This window comes from Biomphalaria glabrata, chromosome 4 (genome assembly GCF_947242115.1).
Source record: "Biomphalaria glabrata chromosome 4, xgBioGlab47.1, whole genome shotgun sequence".
Classification (NCBI taxonomy): domain Eukaryota; kingdom Metazoa; phylum Mollusca; class Gastropoda; family Planorbidae; genus Biomphalaria; species Biomphalaria glabrata.
This window is the reverse complement of record NC_074714.1, coordinates 6,721,340-6,734,274: the sequence shown is the minus strand read 5'-3', so window position 1 is coordinate 6,734,274 and position 12,935 is coordinate 6,721,340. Positions and strand designations below refer to the sequence as shown.

The 12,935-nt window shown below is 39.3% G+C and overlaps 1 protein-coding gene across 1 annotated transcript in view; it reads left to right on the top strand.

Moving 5' to 3' along the window:
• Nucleotides 1–2,690: 2,690 nt before the first annotated feature.
• LOC106056736 (cadherin EGF LAG seven-pass G-type receptor 2-like) overlaps nucleotides 2,691–12,935 on the top strand; it is a 99,653-nt gene continuing 89,408 nt past the window's right edge. Inside the window, exon 1 of the mRNA XM_056027619.1 lies at nucleotides 2,691–7,088. Coding sequence (XP_055883594.1) covers nucleotides 3,272–7,088 — 3,817 coding nt within the window. The 5' untranslated portion in view covers nucleotides 2,691–3,271. The remainder of the gene's footprint in view (nucleotides 7,089–12,935) is intronic.

The window sequence follows — 12,935 nt, the reverse complement described above, 5'->3', positions numbered from 1 at the left end:
TATAATACAGACGTTATTTCAAAAAAGAAGATGATTACGTCCTACGCGTCATGCATTTAGTCATGCATATTAACCAATGACTTAAATTCTGCCAAGTCACTGGTTTTCCTGGCTAGCTCAGGCAACCCATTCCATGCTCTAATAGCGCTAGGGAAGAAGGAGCATTTGTACAAATTTGTCCTAGCATATGGGACGAGGAATGTGCCTTTATCTTTGTGTCTTTCAGAGTATTTTATTAGATTTTGTTTTTGTATTTGAAGATTATGGTTCAGTGTTTTATGTATAATTGCTACTTTACTTTTGAGTCTTCTCTCCTGAAGGCTTTCTAAATTTAGTGATTTTACTCTGGTTAAATGTGAACATTCGTTTGTTTCCTGATAGCTGTTGGATTCACATGAACGGCAAAGAACCGATACAGCAGTAGCGGCCTTAGGGGGTGGCAAGTTTTTGTGTCAGAGGCAGAAGGTGGAGAACACTAGCAAAGGCCGGTTGTACAGTAGGCTACTTACGTAACGTAGTATGTTTTGTAACAAAAATAAGGCGGACTATCCCTTTAGCTTGACGTGGTACGACATAGATAGTCTTCCCTTACGGTTCAGGGCCCCGCATATGACATCCGCCCAGGGCCCCGCGCAGTGCTAAGGCCGCCTCTGGATACAGTTTGGAATCTGTAGCCTCGCCGGTTCTGTCATGGTGTAGCACTGTGAGTTACCTAATTAATATAAAAAGGGAGCCTAATCTATATTTTGTTCACTGCAACTAATTTTTTAAAAATGTGGATTACCTCCCTTAGGATAATAATAATTTAAAATAAACAAGAAAACCAAAATAATAATAATTTTTTTTAAAAGTTAGTTTAAGTGTAATTGTATCGTTGGATCAGTCATGTGATTACATTTGTAATAAAACTAGACTAACAGTAATAAATCTGTTTTTGTTTGCCACAATTTCATGCTTTTAGCTTTTTCAATATCAAGTTGCGAGAGGGTGGAGGGATGAAGGGGGTATTTGTGTTAGTGTTAGCGTGGTCGCTTTTTTAACCCAGTGCTGAGCCTGTTTTACAATGAGTGCATACAAAAAGAAATTACAGTTTTGAATTTGATGGTTGGAGGCTAAACTACCACACGCATCTTAAGGGTTAAATGCATTCAAAAAATTGTTCAAACAGGGCTCATGCCTCCGCAATGGGACAAATTCAACTTTGTTAAAAAGGCGACGACTGATCTTATCAGATCTTATAAGCCACAGACGTTTCTACAAATAAAATATACTTGTGTGCAACACTTAACCATGTGCTCATCTAGTCGTACAGGCTAAGCTTGAGCACTTCTATGTCATTACTTTTCCTGGCTGATACAGGCAACCCGCTCCATGCTCTCGTGGCACTAGGGAAGAAAGAGTGCGTTTGAAATTGGAGCAAACAAAAGGAATAAGAAGTATATCGTTATCTTTGTTTTGTTTCTTTTTCTGGGTAATTGATTAGGTTGTTGTTTTGTATTTGTTACTAACGGTTCAGAGTTTTACGCTGCAATTAAGAAAAAAAAAGTAACATTTAATTATTTTTTAAAAGCGATTTCTCCTTTATAAAGCTGATTCTTAGCTGATGGTGGTCTAGTAGTCTAGTATTTCTTATTTTATTTATTTTTGTAATGGTCTTAAAATTAATTTTTGTAATGTTTCTGTGTTTGTGATTGTGTCGTTGACCTTGCACAATCGAAGTTATATTATAGTCCATCTAAATTGTACGTAAATCGGTGCGCAAAATGTGCATAAAAGTCTATTTATTTATTGAAATCTTTACTAAAAATAAAGAAACATTTGAGTCGAATTCCTAAATACCTGCTGAAAGGGTTCAAAGTAGCCTAATTTAATTTTTTAGATAATTATATTTTGAAAAATTATAACGTTTTAAGCGTGTGGCTAATTAACTAGCAATTTATTTTTTCTCAGAGATAGGCCTGTAAATAATCTGTCAAATTTCTAGGAAGATCGTTAGATCCGTTTTCGACATCTGTGTCCAGGTTTTGCTCTTGAAGAGTCCGCAATCTAATAAGAGGAATTATAGTAGAATACATAAAGTAACTTTAACAAAATCATCTAGGTCTATTCATTGCAAAGATTAACTATTTAATGGTGTCAGTTCTATAAGAAATTAGCTGGCCAGAACCCGCCAATACTACAGAGAGCCGTTGAATTTAGTCTCTTTCGCAAGCCTTTTCTTCCCACTATTAAGTATTATTACAAGAAGAACAGTTAAGAACTCAGAAGGTAATCGACGAAAGACCGCTGCGATTTAATTTTCCGCTTTTTGTGTACCGCTATGAGCCCAGGTCAAATTGGCCCAGGTACAGCACGGCTGGTGGGAGTCTCATACTGTGACGTTCAAGTCGATTAACAGTAACAGTAAAGGCGGCCCACTCCTGTAAGATAGTATTGAACACCTTTGTTTAAGTCATGTGACCTGCTGTTGCTTCTCACTCCCTCGAATAACTGTGAATCTTTATAGATCTTAAGTAAATTTAAATAATTGTGTTATGTTTTCTAGTAACCCTTAAAATATAAAATTACTGTATCACAAAGATCCTAAGATTAGACGTATTGATATTTAAAATCATATTCATTGAACTATAAGGATTTGAAAGTTTAATAAACTGTAGGGAGGTAAATGTAACGGCGCGAACTGTCGCACAAACGCTTCCAGCCATGATTCGTTGTCACTGTACGGGGGAAGTGTGTCGATTGTGTTCTGTTGGATACAGCTGTGTTTCAGAAAGTCTGGATTGTACAAATTTCAGTGGATTTTTTTTTTTTTTTTCAGAGATAGATCTACTGTCAAAAACTAATTCTTGTGGAAATTTGTAATTAAAAAAAAATGTTTTGCAAATTTTGAGGTGTTGTCACTGTAAAGTTGCCAAAATTGTATGAATGGGACGTTTTCAAGTTGTGCTGAGTAATCTCCCTTGCTTTTAGTGTCCTTCCCCCCCCCCCTTTTTTTTTTTATTACTATTCTTACCCTTAGATTCTACCTGTGTTCACCCTATCGAAATGGCAGTATAGTTGTCAGGTCAAGTGATTTGAAAAAGAAAGAGACGCCTTGGATTTAAAATGTGTGCTTTCGTAGAGATCTCAGTGTGTTAATTTTGTGATCAGTGTGGAAATTAATTACAGGAATTTGTTATTCTTAGTATCTATATATTCATAATAATCTAGATCTCGATTAGAAATAGACCCAGATCTAGAGTCTATAAAAAGTGAATAGAATAATGAAAAAATGCAATCAGACGAGGTAATAGATCTAAATTCTAGATCTACTTCTACGACTTGCTTGTATGCCCGCTTATCTCCAAGACAAAAGCCCATTACTGGATTGAGCGAAACCAATTCAAAAGGGCCATGCCTGAACTGTTCGTCAATATCTCTTGTATTTTTACTTCTGTGGAATATATCACCAACGCACAGCTATGAAATTCACCACCCAGTGGAGGACTCAGGTGGCACATCATTTTATTTAAATGCCACAATGCCCAGTGACAACTGGCACTACAGCTGGAAAATACCAGATCTAGATCTATCAAAAAATATTAAAAGTGTGCTTCCATTTGACATAATTCACTCTTCACATTATGGAGTTTACACATTACACAGGAAGGTAGACTGCAATAGATTAAATCATAATCCAGTACAGTTAAATGTCAAGTCAGTCAAATCAGAGTTTCATGTAAATAACTTTACAGTGAAGGCAGCTGTTGTGGTTCCATATTATGTGTTCCTGAGTGGGCATGATTGCCAAGTCTTTCACAAGGAGTGGCAGAGAGAGAGATTGCATGGACAAAACGGACACGTTGCAGTGACATTATTGATACCTTCTGCCTCTCACTTAAATACATGTTTCAAAAAGGGCAGAACTGTGACATCACTGTACAGCTTCATACCACTCCAGTATCATGCATGCAAAGTGCAGGTGGTTTCACTCAGCCAGGATATCTTCATCTCTGATCCTAGTTTATTTTTTTCATTTGGACAAGACAGGTGTTTGGATAGACAGATCAAAGCTAAATTCTTAGTCACTGCTATTTGTTCTGACTCAAGACACATTGTTCCTTATACAATAACTTTGAAGGAAGTGAAGCACATTTCAATGTTCAGCCCATCTCAACCCAAATCCTTACCTCAAATAGTTTCTCATCAAACTAACGCAGCTGAAAAGTTTCATCACAGAGAGGCTTCACATTCTCACGATTTACCTCAAAGATTTCCACGAAGAGTTAAGCGTCAGGTAAAAAACAGGCCCCCCACATTTCCCCAAGCTCAGTACAACACACATGTGAAAGAGGAACAGGATCCTGGATTGTCTGTTATTGTCATCACAGCTACTGACCAAGATGAGGGCGAAGCTGGTATGCTTGTCTACAGAATGGAAGCTTACCAAGATTTAAGGAGTTCTGACATGTTTGCCATAAACCCTCAAACTGGCCTTGTTAACACCACCAAGAAACTTGACAGAGAAACCATGACAACTCATGTTTTTCTTGTTTATGCCACAGACCGCGCTTTACCAGAATCTGAGCGAAGAAGTGCCTCAGTATTACTAACAATTCTTGTGGATGATGTGAATGATCACACACCAACATTTCCAGCAACAAATGCAAGAATTGAAGTCCCTGAAAATGGTGAGCCAGTGAGAGAAGTCTACAAGGCACAGGCTGTGGATGGGGATAGTGGAAACAATGCTGTGATTCGATATAGTATTTTAAATGCTGGACAACCCAATGATATCTTTTCTATTGAAACTCAGTCAGGCTCAATATCAACTCGTTCATCCCTTGACCGTGAAAAAGTTTCGTCCTACAAATTGATCATCCAAGCCATGGACCAGTGCGATATTTTAAATGACAGAAGATCTTCCACTTTCACTCTGTCCATAAATGTACTTGATGAAAATGACAACAGTCCTCAATTTACGCAGGACAGTTACGTGGTTAACTTACGAGAAGATCAACAAGTGAGCTTAACGAAAGAGATTCTAAATGTAACAGCGATTGATGCTGATGATGGTTTGAATGCTCAGATTTCATACAGGTTGGCTGGGCAGTCTCAGGACAAATTCAGCATTGACAAGTACACAGGTAAATTGTTTTTGATTGGTCAGCTTGACTATGAAGACACACCCAGTTACCAACTTGTCGTTTGGGCTGAGGATCAAGGAACGCCATCCAGACGAAATTCCACTTCTGTTTTTGTTCGTGTGATTGATGTCAATGACAACAGCCCAATGTTCAATGAAATGTCATACAGTGCATCTATTGATGAAAATGTGGTTATTGGCACAAGTGTTGTTCAAGTCCAGGCTGAAGATAAAGACAGTGGGAACAATGGGCTTGTGGTTTACTCTGTCCTTAACCCCCCAAAGCTGTTTCCATTTCAAATTGACTCGGAGACTGGCTGGATTAAAACCTCTGGTCAGGTTGACAGAGAAACTCAATCAATGTACACCTTTGTAGTCAAAGCTCAGGATAAAGGAGACCCACCTCTGAGTGCCACAACAACTGTGGTTATAACTCTGAAAGATGTAAATGACAACTCCCCAGTATTTCAGAGAAGGATGTACAATGCATCTATATCTGAGGAGGCACTTAAAGGTGAACAGGTTATAAGAGTGTTGGCCACTGATGCAGATGAAGGTGACAATGCTAGGGTGACCTATACGATTGATAGAGGCAATGACAAAGATTCATTTCAGATAAAACAGACCCAGGGAGAAGGCATCATCTCAGTCAATAAGAAACTGGACGCCAGGGACCAGAACAAATATATTCTGACCATCTCTGCTACAGACAAAGATGGTAAGAGTGATACAGTTCTTGTCTACATCGACATCCTTGACACCAATAGGTTTGCACCTGAGTTTCAGACCAACACAGGCTACAGCTTTGAGGTCAGTGAAGATGTGGACATTGGAACTTCTGTTTTCTCTGTTGTGGCTATTGATAGGGACAGGGGTGAAAATGCCAGGATCACTTACTCCTTGCAGGGCTCTTCAGTTTTCACTATAGATCCAGACACAGGTGTTATCAAAGTACAACAGAAGCTGGACAGAGAAACCGTTCCTGCATACATGCTCACAGCTATTGCTACAGATAATGGAAAACCTCCTTTGAATGATATAGCAGAGATAGCTGTTACTGTGAAAGATGTCAATGACAATAAGCCAGAATTCCAGAAGAATAAATATTTTGGAAAAGTTTCTGAAGATGCACTTGTGGGTACGAAGATTCTGAATGTCACTGCCATAGATAAAGATGATGGTGTCTATGGGCAGGTCAAGTATACATTTGATGGTGGTAATGATGGCAATGGGGCTTTTAGCATTGACAACCAAGGATGGATTAGACTTGCTAAGCTTGTTGACAGAGAGACCATTGCAGCATATGATCTGGTTGTAGTGGCTGTGGACTCTGATCCAATTAAGCCTCAATCTTCCTCAGTGGTTGTACATATCGATGTAGATGATGTGAATGACAATGCCCCTGTTTTTGAAGCATCTACCTTTACAGTTAAGATTGATGAGAACAGTCCAATAGGCTCAACTGTGGCTGTTATCAAAGCTGATGATCCAGACGAAGGGGTCAATGCCCTGGTAGTGTATTCCATAGCCAGTGGTGCAGACTCTGATTCCTTTGAACTGGCCGGACGTCCTGGTGACCCTGCCATCATTGTCACTCGCATCAATTTGGATTATGAAAGCAACAAGCAGTCGTATGAGATTGTCCTCAGAGCTGCCTCTGGAACTCTCATCTCCACCGCAAAGATCATTATTCAGGTTCAGGATGTCAATGACAATCCTCCAGTTCTGGAAGATTTCTCTATCATCTACAACAATTTCGGTGGGTCATTTCCTATTGGGCCCATAGGCAAAATTCCAGCATTTGACCCGGATGTTTCTGACAGGGATAAATTAATCTACAAAATTCTCTCTGGCAACAAAGCTGACCTGCTTTACCTGAATGAGTCCTCAGGTGAAGTGACCTTGGATCCTAGACTTAATTCAGATGTTCCTCGTACAGGTGTTTTTCAAATGAGCGTGTCTGGTGAGTGAATTTTTTTTTTAATAGTCAGCAATTGAAGTTCTATCATACTAGATTATTGTAACAGTTATTATTATTTTTTTTTTTTTGCATTATCATTAACCCTTAAAGTGCTGAGCTGTTTTAAAATGAAGACATACAAAGGAAATTACTATATAAATGTTTAGAGGCTATGCTACCACACGCATCTTAAGGGTTAAGGCATAGTGTCTTAGTATTCCTATATATTTGTATAGCTGTAACTGTTTTTAATTGTGATATTTGCTGAAAAACATTTTTTGGGGAAAGTTTTAATAGTTTAAATATACCTCATTATTCGTAAATATTTGCTGTTACATTTCTATCAGATCTTATCCTTTAATAAACAAAGCTGGGTATTTCCACACAACTACCCTCGTTTTATTTGAATTCCTCACTCTTACTCCTTTGAAGGGAAGGTCTCTTTCTCCCCCCCCCCCCCCATTTTTCCACAAACGTTTCTGTGTGGTTATAATCTTATGACTCATGATAGACCTTTAAATTGAACTGTCTAGAAATCAAGGAAAGAAAGATTTGATTGATGTTTTGCTGTGAAGAGCGGTGATGACCAGGGGAAGTAACAAAATGGAAAAAAATGGGGTTTTATGGGAGAAGCGTTTCAAGCGAGTGCATTTAACGATGGATTTTTCTTAGCAAATATTAAATCGGCATACTTTATTTTCTCCCCTTGTCCTCTCTCTCTTTTGTTCTTTAAAGCCAATGGGTTGCCTGCCCTTTAAGTATGAAAAAAAAACTAGCTCACCGAAAGGAATTAAAATTATTGTCATCTCAGTGGGAAGTAAGCCCTTGGGGGTATTGATATTGTTCTGACCAGGTGCTGAATACGTCCACTCTTCTGTCCACTCCAACCATTTACATTAATTGTTGTCTACTAACCGCAACGGCACGTGACTCACCCTGGAAACCCTTCAGTTATTTTGATAGCTGCCAGCGTGGTGCCTGGCTACAAGTAATGGTCATGAATAAAAGACCCAAAGAATACATATTGTCTTGTTGTGGATAGCCCAAACTAGCGAGCCTACCTCCGATGTGTTAGAAGGCTTGTGCTAAGAGAGAGAGAGAGAGTCTATTGTTGATGGTGGGACAGTAAATGTAACAACTCAGTCATCGACTTGGGACTTAGTGACGAACGTTAAGACGAATGTGTGATTCACTGTGGGGCTTAATGTGGCTCCCCTGTTGTGCTCACCACTGGACACGGTGTTGACCACTGAAGCATTCGATTAGAACATGACAGTAGGCCTATGGTCAGAGCTAAGTCGGTTTACTCAAGTGTTATATGACGTCATTACGTTCCCAACACCGCATTGGGTCAAATCTTCACCTGCACTCGAAGCCGTCACAGCCAAGGACTCAATCGTTTTGTAACACAAACATCTGTCAAGGGAATCGAAAGTTGTTGATGCTTTTCTTTACATGTAACATATGTTACTGCACTAATCAACTGGCGACATGATAATAAATATTCGAACCGAGGTCTTCTGCTGTGAGTGTTATGAGAGTACTCTATGCGACGTCACCCTCCCTTCTGCTTTTTTTTTTCACTTTCTCGCACCCCCCATAGCTTTTTTCTCACCAAACAAAATCTCTTCGATTAAAGATTTTTATCGCGTTTTCATTGAAGTAAAAATATTTTTTGAATAAATGCTACAAAAATAAATATCTTTTAAAATATCTTTTTCCCCCCGTCGTGATTAATATCCCCCCCCCCCCCCGCTTTTTTTTTTTCACTCACATCCAGACACGAATGAGCTCCCCTGCATCTTTTGACCGTTCGTTTAAATTAAGAATTTAGCATTTGCGACCATTTTCTGGAAACTCCCTCAGCGGCAGTAAACCCAGTGATTTGCTAAAAAAAGAAACACGTTAAATTTCGCACTGAAGCTTGCCGCCAATTCTCGGCTCTCTCAAGGGTTCTTATCACTCTTGATAGGGATTCTTTTCTCGGTGTCATGTTTCCATCCGTTTTTGTTTTCACTTTTGTTTCCGGAAACGCCTTTTGTTCCAGGCATCCACTCGGCTCCACTCCCAAGAGATTGCTTCGACATTTTTTATTTTTTTTGGGGGGGGTTCCCCATTATGCGCTTTGCCTTTTTCGATTCTTCCAGCGACAATAATTATCAGAATAATTGTAACGTGCCTATGAAAAAACAAAAATCGGAAGTTTATATTCATGCTTTCATTCACCGAATTTTTTAAACAGTTGATGGCATAGAAAACGATTCATCAGTAAATATCTCCTCTTCCCCCACACACTCTCGATCACTTTTTTTTTCCCTTTTTGCTATCTTCGTAACGACGTAATTGTATTTCAAAATCAATGCAAATAAGATGCTGATTATATTTTTTGAAAAACATGGAACGCGTTTCAGTTTTTAGATCGGCATCATATAGTCTAGAAAGTTTCGCTTACATTGATTGGAAAAATACATGCATGCTAATGCATATTCTAATTTTCTCTTGAGATTAACTTGTTTTTTTCCCCCCATGATATATTTATATCAAACTGATTTAAGATTAGTTCACTACGATATCAGCTATACAGAACAAGCTCCATCTTTCTGTCTGTCTGTCTCTCTTCAATGACTCTGTGTGCTTTGAACCCAGATCTCTCCTGAGTTTTCCTCTACAAAAAAAAAAAAAAAAAGCCTCCTTCTGGTTTTGTTTACAATTGTTGGTGACTTTAAGTGTTGCTGGTTTCTGTTGGATGCCCGGCACACTTCTTCAATCTGCTCTTATATATATGCCGGGTGGTAGTAGAGGCTCCAGGAGTCTAGCACTCATTAAACTACACCTTTATTGTACACTTCTTTATTTTTGGTTGTTGGGGCCATAAAAAGAAATAATTCTTCGGTCACTTTCGCCATTTCTCAACCATAATTTTACAGACACTTTTTCACTCAACATTTGTGTGTGTGTGTGTGTGCTCTGTCGTGTTAGGAAACGTGTTAGTGGTTAATTTTTTTTAAAAAGGGGGTTGTTGATGTGTGTTTTATATAGGTTGCACCACTCGGTGTTTGGGAGTAACATCCCTTGTAACTGTTGTTATCAACCAAGATGGCGTTCGATTAAACAGCTGATTTCATGTCTTATAAGTTATATCCAGAGTCTTGTTATTATTCGTTCATGATAATCAACAGGGGTCTCCATCAGTGGCGTAGCTAGAAATTTTTCATGGTTTGGGGGCCCCGGCATTTTTCGTATTATTTAATTTTTAATGTACATTTTATTGTTCTTGAAGTCTTCTGTTACACAGCATCACTCAACAGTACATTATTGTATTGAACACATTAGTTAGTACAGTATTGTATTGAACACATTAGTTAGTACAGTATTGTATTGAACACATTAGTTAGTACAGTATTGTATTGAACACATGTAAATAAACTATTATTCACCTTCATCTTAGTCTGTTGAACCGTCGGGCTGGGTGTCATCATCGGCCCGGGCATTTCTATACCACCCGGCCGATAAATTGTATATTATATAATGGACATCCAATTCTAGGTCTACCTGTACTCAAAATCATTAAGTTTGGTAATTTATCGATAGATAACACTTGCATAGAGTAAACACAATATCCTTGTAAGGAATATACCTGTAGGCCTTATGTTGCTTTTTAAGCGCTAAGTGTGTAGACCCATAAAAGGATGAAGCCTACTGGATCTGTGTCGGGGTACCACACATGATCTGTCGGTCATCTTTCTCCATTCCTCTACGTCTTTTGCAGTGGTTTAGCTATGGTGGGGGAAGGAGGGGAAAACTTGGAAATGCCCCCGGGCCCCCACTTGAGAGGCCCCCAAATTAGTTTTTTTTACATTAAAATTACGCAAAATGCATGGGCCCCCAGAGAGGTCAAGCCCTCCGGGCCCCCAAACGATGGAAAATTCCTAGCTACGCCCCTGGTCTTTTGCGTTGAATGATATATCCCTTAAAAATATTTTCCAAATGTTAAGTTCCTTTAACTGCGGCACGAACTCTTTCAAAATAAACATTTAATATCTATTCGATCAAAACTAAACTTTTCAAAGTGCACATGCACCGACCCTTACATTTGTTTTGACTACAATGGCGACGGACTAAATAGTCTGACTTGGTGTCTGTCGGAGATCAAAACGCGAGGACGACTGCCGTATACGAATATGTTGTTAATTGTGTGCTAAAAGCCAGTCTGTTCTGTTTAATTGCTACCCACAAAGAATATACTGTCACGTTACTTGTACCCGGGAAGACGTCAGTACCTAACATCGCACTCTTAAAGCACTTACAAGATTTTTTCTTATTCTTCTTCAAGCAAAGCTGGAAATGTAACACGGGGGTCTTGAAATCGCCAGAAAAACTGTTTATGTTGTGCATAGACAACAAGTTATAGATTCTAATCGCCAGACATTCTTGATGTGGGGAAACTCAGGACGTCTAAGCGAATGAATTAGTGATATGTTATGAATACTTCAACGGTCCGAGGGTTAAAACAATACAAGAGCAGTGAGTCTCACGCTGAAGGAAACAAAATAATTGACTGACATCAACTACTGTACCTTGGAAAAGCTTTGGAGAGTGACAAACATCGCTTCTTAAAAGAAGAAAGATAAGCTTTGTGTGTGTCACGGCGTTCTAGGCTACAACGTGACCAACGTCTGCTCTAGAAATAGGTCGAGGTATTTAGTTCCGTCATGCACCACCAGTAGCGCCTCTCTTGTCTTACTTGTCCAGAGCAACTCAAGAGTGAACTACACACACACACGTGACTTCCTTGGTCCGCTGCCCGTATTTTTGTCTGAACAGTCTCAGTTTCTCTTCTCCAGGCGGCCCATCACACAGTCAAGTTGGCGAGTTTATTACAGCAAGGAATGCAAAAGTTAAGATTCATTGATGCGTGAAACATACTTAAGTAAATGTTTCTCAAACTGGGATACTTCAGTAATCACTGTTACAGGACTGATTGACCTGTGTCCCATTAACAAAATAAAACTATGTATTCGGCCCAATAGGTCTTACTGATTCGGATAGTTTATTTTTTTCTTTTCATATCTTGCGATCTATAGGGCAGATGATGTAAAAAATCATCTGTTTTAATGGCCGATGGTTAAAGCGGGTGTCATGGCGCCAGCGCAACGACCAACCGCCTTTACTTTCCCTAACTAAAGTCATATAGCCAGGGGCGTCCTAAAAATATCGAAATTAAAAATCTCAGTCTTCACCGAGATTTGAACCCGCACTCAACCACCACTCCCCCAACCATACAGTCTTTTTGTTGTGTATTTAGTATCAGTAGTGACTTTCTTTGACCAGTCCAGATCTTAGAAAGAACGCGTTCTTTTATTCACTGGTGCGTTCGTTTAGTTTTAGTTTAAAAACAATAGCGGCTTCTTGAGAGTTGTTTAAATGACGCTCTGCACACACCACATGGAAGGGTAGTAGTCAAAGTTGAATAGGTGAAGTATACCACACACTGCTTCAGAATTCCTTAGTGTTAACTAAAGCTTTGTGATATGCCAGCGCCCCGCCACCGCTATGGACTTCTACATATATTTTGAAATTGGACTACCTGACCAAAAATAGATCGAAACAGCAACACTTTCATTGGATTCAAGTCTCCCGTGTGTGTGTGTGTTCAAGAAGTTGTATCATTTTCTGTCTCCTCGCTTGAGTTGGTCTCTCGCGTAGAGCTATGCTCTTCCACTGCTAGCCCTAGACATAACACACCAGTCTATGCATGTGTCTACGTGCACGCGTCACGTGCTATCACGTCACTCCGCATAACTCTACTTTGAACTGTATTGATTACACGGCTATGACTCACGTGAGTGA